Source organism: Tachysurus vachellii, chromosome 22 (assembly GCF_030014155.1).
Source record: "Tachysurus vachellii isolate PV-2020 chromosome 22, HZAU_Pvac_v1, whole genome shotgun sequence".
Taxonomy (NCBI): Eukaryota; Metazoa; Chordata; class Actinopteri; order Siluriformes; family Bagridae; genus Tachysurus; species Tachysurus vachellii.
The window spans coordinates 2,912,501-2,939,028 of NC_083481.1; the positions used below are offsets into that span (position 1 = coordinate 2,912,501).

The following is a 26,528-nucleotide window of genomic DNA, read 5'->3' on the forward strand; positions in this document are numbered from 1 at the left end:
GACTCAAACATCCAGATGCTTATTTTTCTATCGACCGTTCAGAGGCTTTATAACAAACATTATTTTTTAAAGAGAGAGATTTCTATATTGTGAGGTTTTAAGGCAGACTCGAGGTGAATTCAGGTGTCCAAACCCATCAAAAATAATTATTCTGCCGGAAAAAGCTATTTTTGTAATTTTCCATAAGAAATAATTAGAAAGGAAATATCTGGAAATGAGATTTAAGGCACCGGGATTTTGAATTTTATGCCTTTTTTTCATTTAAATAAAGGAAATTTAAACTCGATCAAATGTAAAAAATCAATGCTGTAGATTAGCTCTAATTCACTGTATTGATTTCAGATTCAATTCGGCAGATCCAGCAAATCCGTACTAGACTTTTACACGAACTCCGAACGAAATGAATTTTAAAATTGTGTCATGTTTGTTTGGGGGAAAATAAATAAATAAATTAAAAATTCTGATTTAGATTTTTCAAAACAGAATCTAAAAATACAAAATTGTAGCATCATATCTTGAATTTTTGAATTTGAAATACATTTTTTTTACAAAACATTTTCTACACTTTCAAATTTAAAGCATTTGAAAACAATTTATCTTTATTACTGATTTGAAATTCACATTCTAGTGACGTTTTATATTCTATCTTTATAACCGCAGTCGAAAAAAATCCAGGAAACGCATATCAAACAGTTGCACAATGCAAAACCCTACCTCTAACGTCGTGTCGAATTCGGATCTCGTCAAGCCACGATTCAAACGCAGAACTGGACTGACGGCCGCACGCCGCCGGACGCCGAGCAAATCGACCCCGAGGCTCGCCGTCGAACGCGTGACGACAAACGAAGAAAAAAAAAAAAAAAAAGATTCCTACCAAGTAATTTAGCATCTCAGACCAAGTCTCAGGAATGTTAAATACTTTCAAACACCAAGCACTTATGCAGTCAGTAACTTACCATAGAGAACAAACCATAGAGTTCAACAAGGGGGCATTAGAAATACACAGCCAAGCCAGAGAGATTAGAACTAATAAAGAAAATCAATCAAAAAGGTGAGGGATAAAATAAATAGATGTAAAATAAAAAGTTTTAGCTACAATATACATCACAATAAAAAGTTCATTGTTCAGTTTTGATTTACTTGTAAGAATTATAAAATCCGACTTTCTTTAAATTCCCTCATTTTTAAAGGCTTTGTGTAACACACACACAAAAAAATGATTATAAAATATTGCTGAATTAGCAAGTCTGATTTTGTGCTGCCGTACGAGATGAAACCGCTTTCTTTATTTCTTTTCTTTCCTATCGGTTGGTCAGTGGTCGGCTTTCCGGCCGTCGGTGCTTTACAGACCTACAGACGACATCAGAACTTCGCTGTAACTTATGCTAATTACTTAAGATAATGAGGTTTTTTTAATGTTTTTCTTTTTACATGTAGTTTATTGATCTTAGAGAGCTCTTCATCAGCATTAGAGTTAGAAATGCTGCGTTGATGCTGTTTATTTTTGTGATTTTTCTTTTTTTCTCAGTGTATTTTTAGCTTTCTTTTCCTTCAACTAGCAGCAACCAAGTAAAAGACATCCTGCAAGCTCAGATTTCCTCCTATATGTATGTATGTATGTGTGTGTGTGTGTGTGTGTGTATATATATATATACACATATATAATGAGAGAGAGAGAGAGAGCGCTAATTATTAGACTTGAGCATTCCTAAAAGTATTTGCCCCTCAGTACAGTTTGTGTTTCTGGGATTTTACTGGGATTAGTTTTTCTTCTGTATTCTTTCTTGTTTATTATACAGTAATTGAAATATTTTTGAAACAAAAAAAGAGCTGATATTTTATGTATAGTTTTACTATGTTTGTCCGCTCACGTGTAAATATTATCTGTATCTTTCAGGTGATTAGTTCTTGATGTCGTTTTCTGGGAAAAAAAAAACAATTCAGAATTTTTTTTTATTTTATTTTATTTTTTTTTTAAAGTTTACCTTTGTAGCATTCCCAAACTTCTTTAATATATTTTATTGCGTACAACTTTTCAGTGTTAACTTTCTCAGTGGCACTTACATCAAGAATCTTACACAATTCTTCAGATTAAAATGAAAAAAAAAAAAAAACCTGCATACCTCCATTTTCCCCATATATACCAGAGGAACCTGTGCAGCTTCATCTTTTACTGCACAGTTTAAGAAATCTGTATATTTACTACTTTTATGGCCAATTCATCATCATGCCATAAACAAATTATTATATTTTCATAGAATTTGTCTAGAATTCGGTGATTAAAAAGGTTTTTTCCCCCTCAGCACTGCCTCGATAAGTGACCAGTCCTTTAAACATATCATGTAAATGCTGTTTTCTAAGGTTTTTTTGGTCCCTGCTGTCTTTTGGATCAGTGAAACCCAGCGCAGATGTTTACAGATGTGGATTTGGCTTGTTAGCTGTTGTGGACGTTGAATAAAAGGAGAAATATTAAAACAGAATCCGTAGCCATGTGTGAGGTTTGTTGATCTAAGATGTTAGCGGCTCAAACACCCGTGAAACGTAAATGTCAGCAAACGCGCGGCAATTAAATGCACCGCAGCAGAGATTAATGTATGCAAAAGTGCTACAGCTCCTTCTTCATGGTCAGAGGTCATGGACTTGGCCCAACATGCCTGCAGTTACACAGCACAGTTTGAGGAACGCAAAAGCAAGCTTGTGTAAACAAGTCAGTGTCTGATCTTAAGCCGTGTTCACACTGCAAGTCTTAATGCTCAATTCGGATATTTTGCTCAGATCTGATTTTTTTGTTTGTCTGTTCACATTACCTTTTAAAATGTGGCCTATATCAGATACCAGTGTGAACTGTTTGCTGTTTCGAACTGACCCGCATGCGCAATCGAACAATAACAATGATGTCACACGCAGCACGCCGTTGTGCTGAAGTTGGTTACGGAGGAAGTAAGCATTTTCGCTTTTCTTTCTAAATGTTTGTGTAATGGCAGCACAGAGACGCAGTGTTTTGAACATTTTCGGATGTCGAGGGCAACTTTTGATTATTTGATCCATTTTGTAGGCGTAGTCACGTTTGTGTGCGAACTCGCCGGCGCATAATTGTGACGAATGTCGATGTAGATTGACGTAAAAGTCGCATCAAATCCGCCTCGGTTGTTCACACTGCGGCCACATTGGAAAAAAATCTGATTTGGGTCTGATTCAGGACCACATATGGAAGTGGTCTGTATCTGATTTGAAAAAATCAGATCTGGGCTAGATTTGAGTGTTCACACTACTCCTGAACAAGTCTGACCTGCTCACTTGACCCCCCCAAAAAAAAATCAGATTTGGGCCACTTTTACCTGCAGTGTGAACGTGGCCTTAGAGTTCGCTTTGTTTGAAATGTTGTCCATATTTCAAATGTGATCCACTGACATTAAGGGACTGGACCGGATTTCCCACCATTTTGGGCGTTTTCCCTGATGATATAATGCTGATCCATAAACAAACATTTACTCCTTCATACAGTCCAAGAATGTTTAGTTCCTGAACAACAGAAAATAAAGGAGTGTGTGCGGTTGTAGGAAAATGCCTGTTTTTTATATCTGTTTCTAGTTACGTTTTAATGTCGACATGTTATTCCTGCTAGAATCAGTCACTCCACTTCTCCTTATCTTAAAGTGTGAGAGAAAGAAAAGAAAAACAAACCAAACCAGTGTAAACCGTCCAGAAAATGTAGCATTGACTCTGGACACTTCTTCCATAAATTAGTGTTTAAAAAGAAAGATGCGTCTGTGTACACGTTCTAATTTAAGCATTTTAATAGTAACCGAGTTCACTGATCAATCAGATGAGAGAACTTGACAGGAGAAAAAAAAAAAAAAGAAGAAAAAGTCTTTCCTCGGGCTTTATATATGGTACGCAAACAAGACGTTAGACAGAATCTTATGCCCCGAGGTTAAACGCCACATTGCTGGATTTTCTAACATCTTACTGGAATTTAGAATCATTTAAACCTTTTATGAAGCAGTGATTAGGAACGCCTTCCTCTAACAAACCACAAAAATAATTATTCTATATTTCCTAATGTTTAATACACGGTTTAATTCTTTGCAGCTCAAGAGATCAGTTGCAAACGTCACATGAATTCTTTTCAGAAGAATCAGAAACGAGTTGTAGCCCAGCTCGCATTCCAGACGCGTCCGAACAGGAGGAACGTGGTAGGTTTTTCCCTCCTTTCGGCAACTGCAGCGGAATCTGAAGAGAAAGCAACATTTTTTCCACCCCCAGACGTACACCACCTTTACATCGACCTGCTTTATTAACACGAATCAACGACGAATCATCTTTGGTCTTGGTGGATTTACAGTTCTGTAAAAGATCGCAGCCCTCGTCAGGCTTTGGGGAGGTTCGTCTCAAGCCAGTGACTACGGTCCGGTTTAGTCCTCTTCACTCCTGGTCTCCGACCGCGACCGCCTCGGTCCGACTTCGCCGTTGTAGTGCTGTAGTCAGCGAGTTGGTCAGTGTTCAGCTTCAGAACTTTCTGCTACAGCGCTGGCAGTGGAAGCCGCTGTACAATGATACACAAGACAGAAACCTTGATATAGCTTTTCTTTTTTTCTAATTTCTGGATCCAGATATGGACACAGCAGGCACGGAAAAGAAATAGAGCTGATAAAGCTTTTAAAACACACCATTGTCTGTATTGTCAATAACTCGCTTTCGTGCATCAGATCGTTTCACGGCGAATCACAAGCGGTTTATGCAAATGAGTTTGAAGAAGGCAGCTTAGCTTATTGGACCAGAGACTCGTCAGAAGTTTAGCCACTATACACTTAGGAGTTTTCACGGATTTTCAGAGATTTCTTGATAACAAACAGTACAACAATGTTAACATTTAAAAGTACATCGGAATGAAAACTAATAAGTGCTTAATTCTGAACAGTTGAGTCTGTGACTAGAAATGTGACTTAGAAATTTCATGGAACTGGACATTAAGTTACATTTTTATTTTAATTGAAAATTTTTAAGACATTTCTGTCTAGATCCTACGACAGGTTTTCCAAATTAGTAAACGAACGTCCGAAGGTTTTCTAGAACGCCGTCGTTAACAACGGATTCCCCGGAACAATTGAATTTTCAGTAACGTAGGAAATACAAAAGCAGCAGTACCTGCTAAGTACTTTTTGTGTCTGTGTTGAACTAAAAGCATTGCCAGGAAGAGTGCGAATCCCAAGCAGCCGAAGATCATCCCACACAACATGAAGCTGTAACTGCCGTGCGTGTTGATCGCCTGGAACGAACAAAAACATCACGACAATGTCGCGTTGAAGTCGTTAAACTCTCTCACGGTTTTGTACAACCCGGACGTTTCCTTACCGATCCCACCAGTAACTGCAGAAGCATCTCTCCTAATCCAGCAGAGGTCACAAGTACCGTAGTGGCACAACCTTCATGACAGAATAAAATACAGTTAATCAGTGGAGTCAAGAAAGAGATGGCAGGAAAAAATATATTTCTGAAATTCTAGAACCAAATCAATTCAGTAATATATGGGGGAAAAAAGAGCCAATCACGTTGAGTTGGATGGTGCAAAGCTTAGCCTCTGTGCTGTGATTCAGAACACAAAGGCATATTCAAGTATTTTTAGAGTATGTTGTTTAAAAAAAAAAAAAAAAAAAGAAAAGAAAAAAACTTGAGAGATTCACGACGGCGGCAAATTTAATAGAAGAGGGCTTAGATTAATTGGACAGGAGGGAAAGTTTCGAAGCCACTGAGAACGAACTACCGCTTTAATTTCTCTCCGCTGGATCATGAGATTATTCACTCGCCCGGACTTGCATTCAGAAGGTTATTAATGTCTTTCGAACTTTAGCGGCACAGAGCTGGTGCTCCGAAGAGATCAATTATCATTTACTTGAATATGGATCGAGCGAGCGAGCACCTCGGAGGTAGTGTCCCCTGTCTGACACCCGGCGGGATGAATCCTGAATTTTTATTAAAAAATAAATAAATAAATTATAAAATCCGCCAGTCTTGAGGGCGGTTTGATCTTGTGTTGTGGCCAGACAAAAAGAGATGACATGGATAAAAGCAAGGGGTGAATCGAGGAGGACTTTTGTTGCCCAGGTGTGGTACATCCTATTGCCGTATCCTTGATCTTAGCGGATCAGCCTTGTATAAACACCGATGATACGGTCGCCTCTCTGTCGCTATGGACACTAAATACAAGATCCTTAGTGATGGAGATGTTGTAAATACCTGTGTAGTCAAGGAGGTCTTCCGTGAAAGCCAGCATACACGGGTAGATGCTGCTGATGAACAGACCCAGAAGGCAAGTACCGACGAAAAGGAAGGTGCTGCTCGTGTACAGGATGAGCAGAAGCAGCTGGGTCACGATCACTCCGACCTTCAAGAGCAACCGTCACCGTTAGAAGGATATCCAAATATTCTGTCTTTAAATTATTATTTATCAAATCACACTGTACAAGATCACAAAAAGTCATTGTGAAGATTCTCCAACAAACATGTAAATTTATTCATAAGACGACTAGCTGGTGGAGCTGATGAAGAGCTTTGGAGTCTCAAACCTAAACAAACTTGATGCTCATTTTTACTGGCATAGAAGTGAGTCAGAATAACGTCCATTTCTGTTTTTCAGGCTTTACCCTGATTGTTGTTGATCAGCAGAGAAAATCAGAGCTTGAGAATTTGGAATATTTTAGTCCAGCTTGTTTCACCAAAAATTTACACACGGCTTTGCTAAAAGATCAATAAATGAGGTCCAGTAGCATGAAATCAGCCATCATGTTCACACACCAAATGAGGATAAGGTTCTGTGTCTGGTTCCTCTCAAGGTTTCTTCCTCGTTTCATCTCAGGGAGTTTTTCCTCACCACGGTCACCTCAGGGTTACTCACTTACTCACTCATTTTCTACCGCTTATCCGAACTACCTCGGGTCATGAGGAGCCTGTGCCTATCTCAGGCATCATCGGGCATCAAGGCAGGATACACCCTGGACGGAGTGCCAACCCATCGCAGGGCACGCCGTCCAGGGTGTATCCTGCCTTGATGCCCGGGGGAGGAAACCCCCGAGGCACGGGGAGAACATGCAAACTCCACACACACAAGGTGGAGGCGGGAATCGAACCCCCAACCCTGGAGGTGTGAGGCGAACGTGCTAACCACTAAGCCATCGTGCCCCCCTACCACCTCAGGGTTACTCATTAGGGAAAAATATTGGAGTTAAAAAGTAATTTCTACACTTATGTAAAGCTTCTTCGAGACAATGTGAATTGTTAAAAACACTACACACAAATTAAATGTGTTCCAAAACACCATGAAGAATTCTATCAAGCAGCAAAAATCAGACCAAAATTAGCAAAACCAGTTGTGACTTTCTTCTGCTAACTAGATGCACACAAATGTACACAAACTGTAGGACTGCTACAGAAAGCTGGAACCACCAGGGGTTCAATATCTCGGTCGGTCATCATGACCTCATCAGCTCTTCCGTAAACAAGCTACACCTTACACAAAGAACCGTCTAAAACCTGTAGGCTGGGTCATTGGCAGTTAAGACATCTGCGGTGTACCATGTGACTGAATCAACAGGAACAAGGATGTAGATGTGTGCTTTGTTTTATGGTTGGATTTGTTTTATGGTCCAAATCCAACCTCAAAACAAACGTTACAAAAAAGAAAATGAAAGAAAATAAATGCCACAGAATTTTAATCTTCGTAGTATAGAGATTTTTGAGATGCTGCCCATCAAGGATTAGATTGGACTGGATGTTTAGGACTGCTACAACTTTCACTACTTAAATAAACTAAAGTTAAAAACTGATTATTTTAAAATTTTATTCAAACAATTTTACAATATCAAAAAAAGTACATAAACTTAGAAGCTTATATCGAAGACATAAAATCTTAATAACTTATTAATTTTTCAATTAAAATTAATTTAAAATTCCAAGCTGAAAATCTTTCTTTTATATAATATTTTAGCATATTCTTATTAATGTTTTTACTTTATAGTATACACTTTAAATCATACTTTTTTAACCTAAAATAAAATTTCCTGTGTTTCTCGTGTCCGTGTTAACGATCGAGCGTCTTCGTCACGTCTCACACCACTGTGGAGTGAGACGTGACGAAGACGCTCGATCGTCAACACTTTAGACTTTTTTACCAGCTTTTTTTTACTTTTTTATCTTTAGACTTTTTTACCAGCATAGTGGAGAAATCGTCTTATGAGATTTCTCCGCATTCATTCATTCATTCATTTTCTACCGCTTATACGAACTACCTCGGGTCACAGGGAGCCTGTGCCTATCTCAGGTGTCATCTGGCATCAAGGCAGGATACACCCTGGACGGAGTGCCAACCCATCGCAGGGCACACACACACAACGGACAATTTCCCAGAGATGCCAATCAACCTACCATGCATGTCTTTGGACCAGGGGAGGAAACCGGAGTACCCGGAGGAAACCCCCGAGGCACGGGGAGAACATGCAAACTCCACACACACAAGGTGGAGGCGGGAATCGAACCCCCAACCCTGGAGGTGTGAGGTGAACGTGCTAACCACTAAGCCACCGTGCGTACCCTGTGTATAGATAACATCATTGTCTGAGATCACATGCTTCTGTAAACAGTTCTCAGATCTGTTGCTTAAAACAAACAGACTTTCTTGTAACATGTAACTGGAACTCCAAGTTGATGACCTTGCTGTGACATTGCTGAAGTTTGTTGCTCTTACTTATCTAAGCGATCCGAGTACCGGTACTTCCGGTACCAGGTCTCAAAGTGGCCTTTTTTCCCATAGACTCCCATTATAAACTTGAGGTTTATAACTCGGCAAACTTTCAATCTATCTACACCAAACTCGGCCAGCTCCTTTAGGATGATACTCTGAACAAACTTTTAAATTGGTGTACCGACTGGCCTTTCGGTTGTCCCACAGCCCCGCCCACAATATATGCAAAATCAAAAAACTTTTTACAACATGGACTTGTGACACATCAAAACACTCAGCACAATGAGGAAAACTTCCTCAAGCGTATTCGGATGACATCACATGCTCGTCTCCACTTACCTCCAAATGTTTTGGCACCCTAGCTTTCTGTCTACTTGCTATCAAAAGTAACACTGACCCTTATGTCCACTCGCCTCCGGCCTTTGCGAATACTTGCATCGTCAAAGCCAACATCAAAGTTTGTCGTGATGAACTTTACAAACCTAGTTATTATTATTATTATTATTATTATTATTATTATTATTATAATAATCTACAGAGTAGGTTTTCTTTTACCTGGTTAAACACGAGCAGGTGAACAGGTTTGACGCGGTAAGACAGCGGGATTGAGGCCAGACGTCCCACTGTGATGGCTGCCCAAAACACGCTGGTCAGGTAGCCCGCCGTCTTGTGCGGCAGACTCATGGGTGGAGCCACGGCATACGTGTAGATGAAGCCAGTGTAGGACCCCTGAGGAGCAAAGGGTAGATGATCCATCAGCTATCTACTGCATTACATTCTCTGTTGAACAACAAATAATCAGAAACAGCATCCGGTAGTAGGGAAGCGGTGTTCCATACCACTATGCCATCGGAAAAGAAAAGGACCATCCCTCCAAAGACGTGGAGCCCGAAGAATGATGGCGGAAATCCTTTAAGCTTGCTGAGATGATGGCAGTTTAGCATATTCATGTGGCCTGGGGAGAAAACAGAAAGGGTGCTTTGAATCGGCGGTTCCTTGATTGGGAGTCGTTACTCACTAATCAAGTCGGTTGCTTTCGTTCTAATTTACTTGGCTATTCCATTGGGCTCCATGTTGCACCCAATCAGAGCAAAAATAAGTGTGGAGTTTGTGCTTGGATCTTGCCTGTTGGTTCATGCAGCTCGGTTGTGCTCACATCAGCCTGCTCGGAATTCCTCTGCATCTTTACCGCACCCAGGAGTCGAGGACTAGGCTTGGGGCAACACGGGAGCAGGTGCTCCCGATACATCAGAACCAAAACGGCGATTGGCACAGGAAGCTGGATGCAGAGTGGAAGAGAGCGCAGTGAAGCACTTTAACAAATATATACGTCATTCAATTCCAGTCCTGAATGAGCTGCATGATGTTTATTTCAAGACCTTGTTTGGTTCAAATTACATAAAGGAAGGAAGGAAGGAAGGAAGGAAGCAAGGAAAGGTAAAACCATGACAAAACTCCCAACACCAAATTTATACAGCAGGTTTCTAATTCTAGCTTTCAATCTTCAACACAACTGTTTAGACTTGTAAATGGGGCGCATTTTGCAAATGAAAATGGAAATACCCATGAGATGATGTTTGTGTGATGCTTGGTAGAATTGTTTCACATCAGTAATTTGCAAACAGGGGTTTAACAGTTGGGTTTTTTGTGTGCTAAATTGGACTGACGGTTGTTCTAGCCTGCTGCCTTGTTTCGCTTAACCTGCACAAACTCACAAAAAATAATAAAATACCTACGATTCAAAGTGTTTGAGCTATCAATCACACTCAGGACACGGAGAGCCACTTTACACATCTCACACAAACGAGACACTGCTTAAATCAGGGCCTTTTTACACCTGGTCACTTCACGTGTTGTCTCTGATCCGATAGCTGTCTGATTTGTTAAAACTGTTCCATTTACATTAGGCCACATAAACGTGTCTCGGCGAATCGGATATCGATCCGATCTTTCTACTCCCGCCCAAAATGCTAATATATTTTACCTTATTTTTGGGGTAATTGAAATGGAACACGCTTTGGTGTGTGCGGTTGTCAGAATGCAATCAAAAAAACGACAGAAAAACTTGTTACGACGGTTATGCTACAAAAAAAAACAGCATTTACATTTATTTATTTCTGGCACGATGCACGACTCATGAGTCACCTGCGAGTGACGTACTTCCGTTTGGGAGGAGTATAGCGCTGACGTATGTGGCTTGAATAACCACATTCATTTACACCTGTCCAGTGTCATCTGAAATGCGTCCCAGACCACCTCCTGAAGGGGTTTGAACCATCGGATTTATTCGGTTTAATAAATTGTAAGTTTCATCTAGGATTAATAGTGCATACATTTTGGGACTAACAATTGTTTGTCCTTTTTCCTAGAACCATTCTAGTCGACCAATAATATGGGCTCTGAATTAAGAGAAGAGTTATATATATATAAAAAAAGGGATTAAAAAGGTCTTTAGATTTATATAGGTTTATATACATGTCTTATACACACTATAAACAGCTACTCTATTTGGAGTAAAGAAAAGTTGGAGTACAGTAAAGTAAATAAAATACAGGAAATCTTAAAAACACTGTGTGACCAAGGAGTATGCAGAAGGTAGAGAGGAAATAAGGATGCTTTCAGTAATGCCATCATTAGATTATTCATCACATGGTATGGAGAAGATTCCATGAGGACAATGTGCCACCATGAAGCTAAAGCTTCACTACACTACTCGTACATCATGTGATCTCCATCAAGGAGGGATAAATTATCTATTATTAAAAACTTCACGTCAGCACGATTCTACAACTGCATTGAATTTCAATAGTGGTGCCGTCGTGCCTCGCTTAAATGTGTCCATGAAATAGGGAAGGTCCTGAAAACAAGTCCTTTTATCATGTTTTAGTACGTATTCTCAAAATCTTGATTAAGTTATAAGAAACTGTAAAGTATGTTCATTTAAATGGATGGCAACGTCTCTGGGAAAAATGCAATTCTCCATACATCCTTTTTCTGTAGTGCTGATCCTACAGAATGTCCCAAGGGAACCCAGAGTCTATTCCATGGGACTTGGGGCACAAGGTGGGGACACCCAGTACGGGGTGCCAATCCTTCTTTGGGAACAATCATACAGACAATTTGGAGATGTCAATCAGCCTATGATGTGTTTGGACCAGAAAGAAAACTGGATAACCCAGACAGGAGCATGAGGAGAACGTGCATCTCCACATACACAGGACGGAGACGGGTATCAGACCCCCAATTCTGGAAGTCCGAGACAAACACGCAGTCATGCTATCCATCTTTCCAGATCTAGCTTCAATACTATCAACTTTGTCCACTTAAGCAAGCTGTTTTAACACATTTTCCTTTCTAGTTAACATCAACATTACTTACGTTGACAAAGGCCATGATCCAAAAGGCGTAGGATACTTTGGTGACCACTTCGCCTTCAGTATGAAGAGTAATGTGCGACACGTTATGCAGGTGTCTGCCAGATAGCGTGTTCCTCAAGTGCCTCATGGTTGATGAAGAATTGATGGTGGTGTTTCCTAAGATGCAGTCGGTTTCAGACAAAAATGGGTCAGCGATGAGGGGACTCAACAATGCCCCCAGACCAACGAAGAAGTGGAGCACCTGGAGGGGAAAATAACATTTACAAAAAGAAAAAGGAGGATATGAATCCGTCATCACAGGTTCTGCATGGAATTTAAGGGCTTTCCAATTGGATGAGCAGTTTGTAGCATTGGAACGAAGAGTCTCTTCGTTCCAATGCTACAAACTGCTCATCCAATTGTGGTTAGCTAGGAATCAGCACCGTTTCAGCTGGCTCCTGGACGGTTCTTTGATTGGTTAATGTCTATATTTGGACATTTGTCTCATCTTCAGCTTAGTCAGGGTGAAAGTGTATCCAGAAGCAGGGCCTATCCTGGCAATTGAGGTACGGTAGGAACACACCCTAGACGGGATGGGAACTTAATTACAGCTAGGGAAATTAAGAGTTGCGTATGCATTACTTGTATATTTGTGAAAAGGAACAAAATTGGAGAACATACTGTAGGAAACTCTGCAGAGATGGTTTTCTGGACTGAAGCAGGAACGCTACCCACTGCATCACTCAGGAAGGTTCCTTTAGGCATTAAATCTTCCTAATTCCTCAACCCCAACACATTTGTCTAAAAGTATGTGGACACTTGACCATCACTTCTGTATGTGGTTCTTCCTCATGAGAGGCCAAAGACTGTTCCAGCAAAACAATGCCCCATGTATCATTCTCTTTAGGAAAAGTGTATTTGGCCAAACCGCTTTTTCTGTTCGAGCTGCTACTGAGTGGAACCTTAAACCCCTATAAACATCAGAAACCTGAACACGTATAATACATTTAAGATCCAGTTAAAGAAGTGGTTCGTTATTAACCAGAGCTGTCAACATTAGCTTAGTTTTTGACCTGATCTTGTTGCCCCTGATGGTTTTTTGTTTATTGTGTGTGTATGTGTTCATGTATTTGTCTGATGTTTGTTTGATTGCTGGCGTCTTGTGTTTCTAATCTACATTATAGCTAATACTTAGTACTTTTATTAAATGTATTGTAGCTTTATTGTTATTATGTCGGCTTTGTAGAAGCCAACATTCTGTTTTCCTATTTCAGCTTAGACAAAAATTTATAAAATTTAATGCGGCCTAGGGCTTTTGAGCCACATGCACCAAATTCGGATATGTTGTAGACCCTGGTCTGAAGTTTGTTGCTATTACTTTTCTAAGCGATCCAAGTACCAGTACTTCCGGTACCGGATCTCAAATTGGCCTTTTTTCCCCATAGACTCCCATTCTAAACTTTGGAGGTTTATAACTCGGCAAGCTTTTGAACTATCTACGCCAAACTCGACCAGCTCCTTTAGGGTGATACTCTGAACAAAGTGTTAAATTGGTGTACCGACTGGCCTTTCGGTTGTCCCGAAGCCCCGCCCACAATATATGCAAAATCAAAAAACTTTTTACAACATGGACATGTGACATATCAAAACACTCAGAACAATGAGGGGAACTTCCTCACGTGTATTTTGATGACGTCACATGCTCGTCTCCACTTGCCTCCAAATGTTTTGGCACCCTATCTTTCTGTCCACTTGCCTCCAAAAGTAACACTGCCCCCTATGTCCACTCGCCTCCAAAAAGCACCGGCCTTTGCAAATACTTGCCTCATCAAAGCCAACATCAAAGTTTGTCACGACAAACTTTACAAATCTAGTTTCAATATGTACTTATTTACTTTTGTTTTTTTTTAGGGTGACTATTACCATCTGTCTAGGGACTACAGGTGAAAAATAGCCATCTGGCTAACTCTGGCATATTGAGAGAAATGTTTATTAATATGCATTGTCCCTGTAATAAATAAATAAATAAATAAATAAAATATACAAAGCAGCTCCATGAAGACATGGTGCATTAAGATTGAACTAGTAGACCTCAAGTGTTGGTCCTGACTCAACCCCAAATCCTCACAACCACGATCTGAAATCTGTTGGGGGTTATAAATAAGACCGAATCAGAAACTACATGTTCAACAATGTTGTTAAGTGTAGAACGTTTCCTGACCTGGAGGAATACAGCAGAGTCTTTCTGGTAGAGCTTCACCAGCTGCAGGTTGGAGATGGTATCAATGATGCCCATGGCAAGGCCTGTAACAGCCATCGCAGATAGCAGCATCAGCAGATTGCTGCATATTGGGATGAAGGCGAACACCACAGAGATGATGAACGTCGATGCAGTGAGGGAAGACAAAGAGGAGCAAAGTCTGGAGAAGAGAGGAGAGATGGACAATGTTACAACTATGGTGTTATTTTCAGTTATAGGAAGTGAGAGAGAGCCTGGATTCTATCAATTTAGAAATTCTCACCACTGATATAGAAGAAATTCAATCCATTTTCCTCGTTCTGATGTTTATAAAAATATTAAATGAGGGTGAGTCAGAGTGAAAACTAAAGGACATTTGGTAAGATCTGGAACACTTGAGGGAAGGGAGATTCATTCATTCATTCATCTTCTACCGCTTATCCGAACTACCTCGGGTCACGGGGAGCCTGTGCCTATCTCATGCGTCATCGGACATCAAGGCAGGATACACCCTGGACGGAGTGCCAACCCATCACAGGGCACACACACACACACACACACACACACACACACACACACTCTCATTCACTCACGCAATCACACAAGGCACGGGGAGAACATGCAAACTCCACACACACACAAGGCGGAGGAGGGAATCGAACCCCCAACCCTGGAGGTGTGAGGCGAACGTGCTAACCACTAAGCCACCGTGCCCCCCGGAAGTGGGGATTGTAAATTAGAATTGTACACTTTTGTGATTGTGTTTTTTTTTTTTATTTCACACACAAACACGGGAACCAAGAAACTCCTGATCGGCAACAACTTTGATTTCACTTTGGCTTCAGATATTTCTGTTTGCCTTTAAAAAGTGATACCGTACCAAATGTTAGACAGGGAATAGAAAAACAACGAGTAGAAAATCTCTCGCTCTCTCTCTCTCTCTCAAATTTTCCTTTAAATTGTGCTCTGTTCATTTCTTTCCTTTAAAACAATAATGTCTCTTGCACAGGTTCTTAAGAGACACTCACTTATCCTACGTTAATTTTACGAACATTTCTTTTATAGAATGTTTTTCACCTTGAGACACGATGAAAGCCTCTTATCTAAAATGTCTCCTCGAGATACGGCGATCATTGTTTGCTCTTTCAGAAAATTAAGCTGCGTTGGAGGATATTTAGGGGTCAGACACAGACTAACGTTTCCCTGATGTTAAGTGCTGGCCATTTTAAAAGCTTCTGGAATGTTCCTTCGCCTCAGGCTTTGCTAAAAACTTTTAAAGCAGGTGCTAACTTTTTAATCCACTTTTATGGCCTCTCGTTTCTTCCAGTGATGATTGGAAATTAAAGTATTTCTGCCTGCGTTGTTTAGTGTTTAAGCTTGAGAGGGTGTGAGTGAAAGTGTGTGTGCCAGAGAGAGAGAACCTGAGTGAAACCTGTAGTTTACAGACTAGAGAGGACAAATATGTGACTGTCTACAACAACTAAACCTCATGCTCTAATGTAAATAACATTATTTTAGTATAATTACTATCAACTTTAAGTTCTTTAAGTATTTGATTACTTTTTAATACTATTGTGATTACTATTGTTGTTTCTTTTCACCTTGTTTTCTTAATGTTTATTGATCCTTAAACCAATCAATCAATCAATACAATATATTAGCAGTCATGCTAATAAAGTTCATTGAATTGAATTGAGTAATAGTGTGTGTGTGTGTGTGTATACACGTGAGAGCAGACAGGCTCAGAAAGCAAAACCACAGTATAAACATACATTAAAAAAAACAAAACAAACAAAAAAACATTTAACACACTCCCTTGTTTGGCCCTGAGAACAAAAGAGAATCAACCCAGATCCTGTTGTCAATAAGGAGTGCAGCTCTGTCGAGGCCTGGGCCTGTACATGCTTAATGGTAGAATCTGAGGAGACTCATTAGGTCGGTTCACTTACTGCTCAGCTCTTGGGTCTAGTGTGGTGGATTATACAATTACTTACATCAGCGGTCTCCAGTCTTATCCACAAAGGGCCGGTGTGGGTGCAGGTTTTCATTCCAACCAAGCAGAAGCCACACCAGAGTCTACTAAGAGCCAAGAACAACTGATTAAACAGATGGGATCAGGTGTGGCTTCTCTGCTTGGTTGGAATGAAAACCTGCACCCACACCGGCCCTTTGTGAATAAGATTGGACGCCGCTGACTTACATGGACACTTCCTGTATAAGTGCATTCACTGTCAGACAAGAGTTACCTTTATGAAACCACTGCCATATTAATGTATTCCTAAAAAGAATCCAGCATCCAGATAACACATCAAGAAAAAAACTACAAACTTCTAAAACTTAATCAGTTCTATAAATGGACCCCTAACAGTGGGTCTGAATTCTCCAAGGCAATGAATTCTGCAGAGGTCATTAATCTCATTCACACATTTCTAATAACAGACTTCCGGCCCAACCACACATGTAAACCTAGCAATAAAACAAACAAATTAAATACATTACATATCTGCAACTAAAGCAAACCTGTCTAAAATTAATAAATTGTTTCATTTTGAGTGTGAATCTGCAAGAAAGAAACTATTGCCTCTTTTCCACCGAGGCAGTTTGAGTGTTGGTTCTGGTTCGGAGTCTAATTTAGAACCAGTTCTTTCTTTTTCGACAGCCAAAGCACCGGCTCTGAACCAGGTAAAGTGGTTCTTAAGTAGCACTAAAACGTTGCTGGTCTAGACGCAAGAACCGCTTGTGTCAGGAGCTGTGGGCGGGGCTGTGGGCGGGGCTACTGTTAGCGCCTTTGATAATGTACCTTAAGTATACTAATGTTTAATACACTTTTACTTTACCTCAATATGATACATTATCAGCACACATGATAGTAAGTAGCTACATGCTAAGGCTAACTTTTTTCTGTGTTAATGATAAAATAACGTTATGTACTTTCTCGATAACAACCTCCGTTTATACAGATTACATGGAGCTGCACGTACACGTTGGATTCGCCGCGTTTGGGTGTTAATGTAGGTTCACAAAGCCATGAGCATTAACAGTAAAGCAACATCCGCCATTGTTGATGTGTTTGTGTTTGCCGCTGCTGCGCTAACGTTGCTGGGACACGTGACACGTATACAGTGACGTCAGACTCGGCTCTGTGATGTTCTCTAGCCGGTGGAAAGACAAACCGGTTCTTAGAAGGTTCACCAGTGGAACCAACCTTGAACCATCACCAGTGCTAGCTCTGAACCAGCACCCGGGTCTTTTTGGTGGAAAAGGGGCATAAGACAGCTATCTAACACAAGAACAAAAAGACAAAACCCTGACGACAAATACCGCCAGACACCGACAGACGATCTACAGGAAAAACACGACCATTACTACCAGACATTGAAAATAATTGAAGAATCATTAAAATCAGTTTTGGGAGAAATTAAACAATATAAACAAACAAACACAGGACACATCCATAAAAGACCAAACAATATGGAATACCTATTTCGAATAAAGAAATCTCCCCCCCAAAATTTAACGAAAAGATCAAAAATTAACCCCAAAAAACGAGACAATTTAAAAACGATCATTAAAAACAAATCAGAACCTGCTTGACTACCAAATTACACTAAAGATCTTGAGGCACTCAGGAACCTTAAAGACAAAAAAAAAAAAGTGACCCTGACAGCATCAGGACAGAAATGCTAAAACGCAGCAGTCCTGATGTGCAGAGGGTTTATTAAAACTGTTCAGCCGGGTTCTCCATGCTGGCTGCTTTCCTGATGTCTGGAACTGAGGGTTTATATCCCTGATCTATACAAGTGGATATAAATTAGACCCCAACATCTACTGTACCTGGGCATCTGTGTGAGCAGTAATCTGGGGAAGGATTTCTTCTGCATCAACAACACCAAGATACAGGCCTTACTTACTGAACACGGTGTCCTATTGGTCTTATAAGGAAAATGTAAAGTTCAAATGCAAACTAGACCCTAAGCCTAAAATATATTAGTAATTTTCACCAGAACAGGCTTTTATTAATTACTTGTCTGTTTTTTTTTATTTTATTTAAAGACACACACACTAACACACACACTTTATACTGTAGGTGTCGGCCTAATGGTTAGAGAGTCTGACTCCTAACCCTAAGGTTGTGGGTTCGAGTCTCCAGCTGGCCACGACTGAAGGGGTGTGTGTGTGTTCACTGCCGTGTGTGTGTTCACTGCTGCGTGTGTGTGTTCACTGCTGTGTGTGTGCGCACTTTGGATGGGTTAAATGCAGAGAACAAATTCTAAGTGGGTCACCGTACTTAGCTGTATGTCACTTCACTTCAAAATTATTTCTTTACTAATTAATGTCTCTTTTCCGCTGGTAATATTTGATGTTATGTAATATATTTTGTACTTTTTTGGGTCTTGGCAGAAAATGCACATATTTTCCAACCTACAAGTTTATATACATATGAACATGTTCACATGGTACAGTAATACAACAATTAGCACAAAAAAATTGGTACAAACATCAATACTGTCTAATTAAAAGTGATAATCTTATAATGGGTGTCAATACTTTTGCTCTAGATGGATATGCATTTTCTCACGCTGATTTAATGTTTACGTCCGAGTCCAGGACTCGTGTGTGTCTGTGTACAAACCTTATATCGAGTGTTGCAGAAAGAACATAAAGAAAACTACTTACTGTCTGTGTAAATTATCCTGCAGGTAAAAACACACCAATACACTGTAGTACGACTAAATCCTGCCGTGTTCACTCACCTATATTTAGTAACATGAGATGAGAGACACCATGTTTTCTTTCTTTCACTACGGAAATACACTTTTGAAGGTAACGCTACATGACATGATGTAAACCTTCCCTCATTTTATATTGTAAATAATAAAGTCTAGAGATGAAGATGAAGGAAGTGGTTGCGGAGTTTATTTATTTGTTATTGTTTGTTTATATGTTTATTTATATATTTATTTGAAGAAATTCTATATTTTATTCATAGGATTATGGATAATAGTTTTCAAATGTATTTTTACCAGAAAAAATAAAATGGTGGTATTTTAAAAAAAAATAAAAAATAAAAAGTGAAAAAAAAAGTATAAAAAAAAAAAAAAAAATTCAAATACTTTTCACATTTTTTACTGTATAAACATCTATCCATCCATCAGTATATAATCAATAGAATTTCTCATTTTGATGCATTTTCTAATATTTATACAACTGTACATTATAATAATCAATATTACCATAGTTTGTATTAAATATTAAAATAGGGTTAAAATCAGTTCATTTTCTGAGGTTTTTCTGCAAAACTATGAAAACTAACGTTCTTCATAAATTTATATTTTTCTACCAAAGTGTAAATACAGACGTAAGTTACACACAACGTTATATGCAACTGACTGGAGGAAGATGAAGAGGAAGAAGAAGAAGAGGAGGAAGAAAGAAAAAATGTGAATTCATTCCCGTGAGCAATTTACTTTATAAATAAAATGAAATGACACTAGTGGGTGTGGGCAGGCAGGTGTGTGTGTGTGTGTGTGTGAGAGAGAGAGAGAGAGACTCCAGGGTGAGACTTGTTCTAAATGAACGTTCAGAGCCTACACGCTGAGCTTGTGTTGCATCTACTCACGACTTGCTGAAGAAACCGCCCACGAAGCTTCCCACGAACAAGCAGAACTGCTGCGCGAAGAAGGCGAGTGTGACCTGCTGCAGGCTGGAGCGCGTCTGGCAGCGCAGGTCGAGCACGGTGGGGCCGAGCAGGGCCAGGCACAGGCCGAAGCTGAAGAAGGCGCTCCAGTAGGTGAGCGTGGGCTGCCAGTGGCCGCGGAACAGCGCGCAGCTCCGGGATCCCATCACACTCTGAACCACGTTACAGTTCCGGTCCAGGTTCATCGTTGTGCGCGCGCGTGGAGTTCCGTTCCGTTCTGTTCTGTAATGTGGCGTGTGCTTGTGTATCTCTCTCCTACATCAGTGCGTGATCCTGATACACTCTCTCACACAAACGCATGGCTGAGTGAAAGTGCTGGAGTTTGGAAAGTGTTCAAACATCAACATGATCCTCCCACTGCATCCTCCCACACCGACTTTATTTAGCTCCAGCACGCTCTCCAAACTCCACACCCAACACCACTGAACCTTTCAGCGCGTCTTTGCGCGCAGTGTGTGTGTGTGTGTGTAGGGTTGCCCTAAATTCTATTAACTGTATAAAAATATTCTTATGCTGCAACTTTCCCACATGGTTTAACACAACACAACATATCGGCTTGTGAGGATAAAAGTAGCTGTGAACTCGTGAAATGCTGCAATTTGGCAACCCTGGGTTCCTAATTAGCGGGTTAATTGAATCATGTGTGAAGAGAATAAGAGGAAGACGCAGGAGAGGTCAGGTGTGGTCAGGTGTGAATGCGCACTCAGGCCTGGGTTCGAATTAAGTTTTAATCCCCCCACCCCAAAAAAAACAAACAAACTAGACCCTAACCCTAAAATATATTAGTAATTTTCACCAGAACAGGCTTTTATTAATTAATTGTCTGTTTTTTATTTTATTTTATTTAAAGAAGTACACACACACACACACACACACACACACACATATTGCATGTGAGGGCATTTATAGGTGTCTTACCTACACAAAAGTGGCCTAATGGTTAGAGAGCTTGACTCCTAACCCTAAGGTTGTGGGTTTGAGTCTCCAGCTGGCCACGACTGAAGGTGCCCTTGAGCAAGGCACCGAACCCCCAACTGCTCCCCGGGTGCCACAGCATAAATGGCTGCCCTCTGCGGGTGTGTGTTCACCGCTGTGTGTGTGTGTGTTCACTGCTGTGTGTTCACTGCTGTGTGTGTGTGTGTTCACTGCTGTGTGTGTGTGTTCACTGCTGTGTGTGTGTGTTCACTGCTGTGTATGTGTGTGTTCACTGCTGTGTGTGTGTACTGCTGTGTGTGTGTTCACTGCTGTGTGTGTGTGTGTTCACTGCTGTGTGTGTGTGTGTACTGCTGTGTGTGTGTGTTCACTGCTGTGTGTGTGTGTTCACCGCTTTGTGTGTGTGCACTTTGGATGGGTTAAATGCAGAGAACAAATTCTAAGTATGGGTCACCGTACTTAGCTGTTTGTCACTTCACTTAATGTCTCAATTAATTAATGTCTCTTTTCCGCTGGTAATATTTGATGTTATGCAATATATTTTGTACTTTTTTGGCTCTTGGCAACCTACAAGTTTATATACATATGAACATGTTCACATGGTACAGTAATACAACAATTATCACAAAAAATTGGTGCAAACATCAATACTGTCTAATTAAAAGTGATAATCTTATAATGATTGTGAATACTTTTGCTCCAGATGGATATGTATTTTCTCACGCTGATTTAAGACGGACATTTTTTTTTTTTTTTTAATTATTATTAACGATGAATGATTTTGGACTGTTCTGTGGTAGGGTGCCAATAATTCTGCCAATGTTTGGAAGTCAAGTAATGCATCAGAGAAAATAACCTCCAGTCGATATTGAGCTTTATAATTTATTTAGTTCTTAATTTATTTAATCACTTTTGGCTTCTTCAGCAATCACAATACATTCAGCTTCAGGATACTGAAATAGAATAAACATCACACAAAATATGGAGTAGCACATTTCATACAAAAATCTAAATCTTTCTCGTTTTTTTTTATTCTTATTATTTATAAAACATGTAGACGTAATCTAAATGTATTTAATACAGTCAATTTCTTGCCAAAATATCCACTGAGAAGAAGGAAAACACTTGTTATAAGACATATATTAATTCTGTTCAATATATAATTTCAAATATTCTATTTTTTTACCACAAAAACACATTGAGATTTTTTTTTAAAGGAGTGAAAAGTCTGAGAAGTACACAACCTGGTATCCTGTATTTATTCTCTCTCTCTCTCTCTCTCTCTCTCTCTCTCTCTCTCTCTCTCTCTCTCTCTCTCTCTCGTACTGTTTGTGACATGCCCTCATTGACTTCCACTCTTCCCTGACATCACACACAGGTGACCCGTTGCAGCAGCAGTGATATATTTATTGATTTAACAATTTATTTATTTTTATATGCAGGCAAGCCTATAGGGCATCTCATTTTATCACATAGGGTAGCCTACAGAGCATTTCTTCTCATTTTGTCACCAGGTTGAGGAGCCTATAGGGTATTTATTTATACATAAGGAGAGCCTAAAGTATGTAGGGAAGTTTACAGGGCACTTCTTGTCTATTGATCACCAGGTAGAAAAGACTATAGGGCACTTTATCCTGTTTTGTTGAATGTAGACAGGTTTATATGGCATTTCTTCTCATTTTGTCAGATGCAGAGAAGCCTATCAGGCATTTCTTCTCATTTTGTCAGATGCAGAGAAGCCTATCAGGCATTTCTTCTCATTTTGTCAGATGCAGAGAAGCCTATCAGGCATTTCTTCTCATTTTGTCAGATGCAGAGAAGCCTATCAGGCATTTCTTCTCATTTTGTCAGATGCAGAGAAGCCTATCAGGCATTTCTTCTCATTTTGCCACCAGGTTGAGGAGCCTATAGAGTATTTATTTATACATAAGGAGAGCGGCACTTCTTGTCTATTGATCACCAGGTAGAAAAGCCTATAGGGCACTTTATCCTGTATTTTTGAATGTAGAGAGGTTTATATGGCATTTCTTCTAATTTTGTCAGATGCAGAGAAGCCTATCAGGCATTTCTTCTCATTTTGTCAGATGTAGAGAAGCCTATCAGGCATTTCTTCTCATTTTCTAAGGATGCAGAGAAGCCTATCAGGCATTTCTTCTCATGTTGCCACCAGGTGGAGGAGCCTATAGGACACTTCATCTGATTTTCTTGCATGCAGGAAACCTTATATGGCAAGTCGTCTCAATTTTGTCAAATGTAGTGGAGCCTAATCAGTATCACTTAGAGTTTTCTTGCATGTAGGGGAAAAAATTTATGGGAACCTAAATGGTACCTTTTTTTGTTTCCTTGCATCTAGGGGATCCTTTTAAGTGCATCTGATTATCACTGCATCTGATTTTGTCACATGTACAGAATTTTATAGGGCAGTACATCTCATTTTGTCACATTTAAGAGAGCCTATAGGGCACTGCATCTTGTTTTATCCACTTAGAGTGCAACATACAGGGAGTTCCATTGTACTTTCTTCAACACAAAGGCACCCTAGAGGGTATGTTATCACGTAGTGTCACCTATTTTTTTTTTTCACCACAGCTATCACCAGAAATTATGACGTGATGTGTGATAAAGACATAGTTGAAGAGTAGTTGGCTATATAACACCTAATTTTAGCAGCAAATCAATCTAAATTATTAACTTATTGCTTTTTTTCCCCAGGGAAGAAGTCAGGTTGACTCTCATGTCGATTTGATTTTTTCGCTATTCGCCAAATTTCACTTCCGGTAACAATCTGCTGGAACGGGTCAAAGAGAAATCATGAGGGAAAGTAATGAGGGCCAGTACTGCAACACAGCCATGCTCTTTCTCACTCCTCCTCTTCCTCTATTCTGTTTTGATGCTTTTTCATCTTCTAGAAATTCACCACAACATCACTATGATTCTCCGTACTTGATGGCTTTGACTAGAAATATAGAGTGCTCTTTTTTTAAGGGAAATACTAAGTTCCAAAGAAACGGGCAGGCAAAGACAAAATTTAGGACACTTGGATGCCATGTGCAAACACGGTAGAACAGTTCATCGTACCAAACAGTAAATCATGTGCAATTATTGATGAAGAGCAACATCTCCAGACCCTATAACAGTATTAAAATAGCTATTCAAATAATCTGAAAAAGAAGACGAATAAAAATTGGAACCATCATCATAATTGATTTGTACAAGGCACCTTTAGATGCTTCGAAGAACATTTTCATCTCTGAGGTAAACGCACAAAAAGTGACAGTGTTCATTTAGTACTACAGACTACACAAAACCCTGTGTCGAGGTTTAACGTCATAAATGTTTATGTTAAAAGTGCAGACTTTGGACATGCTTTGTGCTTTTAAACATCTGATCAAACCCCATCGTTATTTATTCACCAGCGCTGTTGAATTCTAACTTTTACTATATGACCTCAGAATCCTAGCCCCGCCCCAGACTCCACCCACAAAACTCAACCCCAAATATTGACTTTAACAATTGTAACGTGAATTGAATTGAAACATGATGCGAGTCTTATGAAATGTGAAAAAAGCTGAAGGTGTGAGAACTTTCAAATCTTTCAGCATATTTCACTGCTTTCACTTTTTAACTTTCTTAGCGATGCGTCCACTTTAACTGGGTACGTTTTGACAGTTTAACACATTATTTTCTGTAACTTTCCTCACTGTACATCTATGATAGGTCACTTTCGAACCTGTTTCAAGTGTTCTGTGTTTTTTTTTTTAGATATTTAAAGGAAAACGCACCCTGATACATGCTTAATATGATCAGATAATAATATTTGTGATGTGTTCAGTGATTTTGGAGCTAAGTTGCCGCTTTTTGTTATTACTGTTAGAGATCAGCGGTTGTGACGTGATTTTAGGGATCTCAATCATTGGTGGAATGACTAGATTTCACTGTTAAAAAATTTGCTTTCCTCAAACACCAGTTCCCAGCATCATATTAATGAGATATCAGGTGTAGAGGTGGCGATGCGAACGGCGTCCCAGAATGCACTGCAGTTATACGTGGCTGAGCGAGCGATCTACGACGCAGCTAGATGTTGTTTAGAATGAAAACTGACATTTTTGAAGCTAATCTGTTTGGGCAAAGTGTACAGGTGAGAGAGTTGGACAGACAAAAGGATTATTTACATTATTTCCTGTCCAGTGTCACCATAATGAGGTTTAGATTCTGGTTCCTCTCAAGGTTTCTTCCTCATATGATCTCGGGGAGTTTTTCCCTGCCTCGCCTCCGGCTCCGGATCATTAGGGTTAAACAGTGGCTAGGATTTTTCTGTAACAGGGCCAATAAGGGGCCACATGTTACATTCAGGGGCCAAGTACAGGGTACATTCAAGCACACAAAATAATTTATTCAGTATGGTGCAAATACATTTCGGCAGTCATTCCTTTTGCAAACGCTCGAGTGCCGTCAATTGTTTGGTGGTGGAATTGCATCTGTGATCGTTTTGAAAAATTCTCCGGTTGCTGTTCTCGTCGACGATTGATGGAACGGGGGCCAATCAGGGCCCAATCAGATTTCACCAGGGGCCAGGGCCCCTGTGGCCCCGCCTCTAGAACTGCCCCTGGGATTAAATGTTAGAGATAAATGTTTCCATACTTATGTAAAGCTGCTTTGAGACGACGTGAACTAAAAATAAATAAAGTGAATTGAGAATTGAATTAAAGCGCAGCAGCATCTCTCTTTATACCGATAGGACGTGAGGGCTAAATCCCGCTGCTCCTCTATCAGCAGGCAGTACAGCATTGTGGGTAATAAATAAAGATGAGAGATGAATGTTCATGTTGTTTAGCGTGGATTTGTCCTTTAAATCATTTAGGAGGACAATACTCTAGTAATTTTATGTACTTTGGAGTGATTCTATGATCCAGGACACTTCTTAAGAGACTTTTCTTTACGTTTATAAGTTAAACACAAACACAGGACGAGAATTTTTTTTTCTTTGTGATCCAGATACGAGTTTAGGGCAAACACAGAGGGAAAGTTGGGTAATTAGCTGGTCAGCTGGAATTGTGTCATTTTGTCAAATTCAATAAAACAGAAGTGAAAAGTATTGGCTTTAGTGTGTGTGTGTGTGTGTGTGTGTGTGTGTGTGTGTGTGTGTGTGAGGAGGTTTTGGGATACAGCACGGCAGTTTGCTGGGATTTACAGCCATCGCTTCACGGTGGTGATGTTCCCCCTCCTCCGTCTATCAGCCGTTAGAATATACTTTGTCTGCGGTTCTTTCCCCGACCTAAAATGTGGAAAAATGACATTACAAAATAGCTGAATAAACCAGTATGAACCGAATCAGGGTTAAAACTATTAATATAAATATTTTAGTAATAATTACTCCACATGGATTCCAAATGACATCAAATTGACATTGTGATATTTTGTAAAGTCATAAAGTAAAAACAATTGTTTCTACCAGACGGTGGAAGTTAAGACCTCAGCAAACACTTTCTCAGAGCGTCTCTGCAGGATGTGGCATGATTAGATTCGTGATTAGAAGATAGTATTGTGTCGGAGATAAATACTAAC

At 39.8% G+C, this 26,528-nt stretch overlaps 3 protein-coding genes across 4 annotated transcripts in view; 1 reads left to right on the forward strand and 2 right to left on the reverse strand.

Annotated features, from left to right (window-relative positions):
• The window catches only part of elk4 (ETS transcription factor ELK4), a 10,616-nt gene extending 8,136 nt beyond the window's left edge, over positions 1-2,480 (forward strand). The window contains exon 6 of the mRNA XM_060857796.1: positions 1-2,480. This exon is cut by the window's left edge and continues 1,005 nt beyond it. The gene's annotated coding sequence lies outside the window, so the exon portion shown is untranslated.
• Positions 2,481-4,065: 1,585 nt separating this feature from the next.
• mfsd4aa (major facilitator superfamily domain containing 4Aa) lies at positions 4,066-20,486 on the reverse strand. Its single transcript, XM_060857792.1, has 10 exons — positions 19,953-20,486; positions 14,315-14,513; positions 12,116-12,355; positions 9,863-10,016; positions 9,577-9,692; positions 9,293-9,466; positions 6,238-6,385; positions 5,356-5,426; positions 5,149-5,269; positions 4,066-4,546 (listed from the first exon to the last, which is right to left on the reverse strand). Exons 1-10 carry the CDS (start codon positions 20,213-20,215, stop codon positions 4,497-4,499), a joined length of 1,536 nt encoding a protein of 511 aa, XP_060713775.1. The 5' UTR covers positions 20,216-20,486; the 3' UTR covers positions 4,066-4,496.
• Positions 20,487-21,831: 1,345 nt separating this feature from the next.
• Positions 21,832-26,528, reverse strand: part of cdk18 (cyclin dependent kinase 18) — a 69,898-nt gene continuing 65,201 nt past the window's right edge. For both annotated transcript variants that reach the window (XM_060857795.1, XM_060857794.1), the window contains one exon: positions 21,832-26,238. In XM_060857795.1, coding sequence (XP_060713778.1) covers positions 26,204-26,238 — 35 coding nt within the window. In that variant the 3' untranslated portion in view covers positions 21,832-26,203. The remainder of the gene's footprint in view (positions 26,239-26,528) is intronic.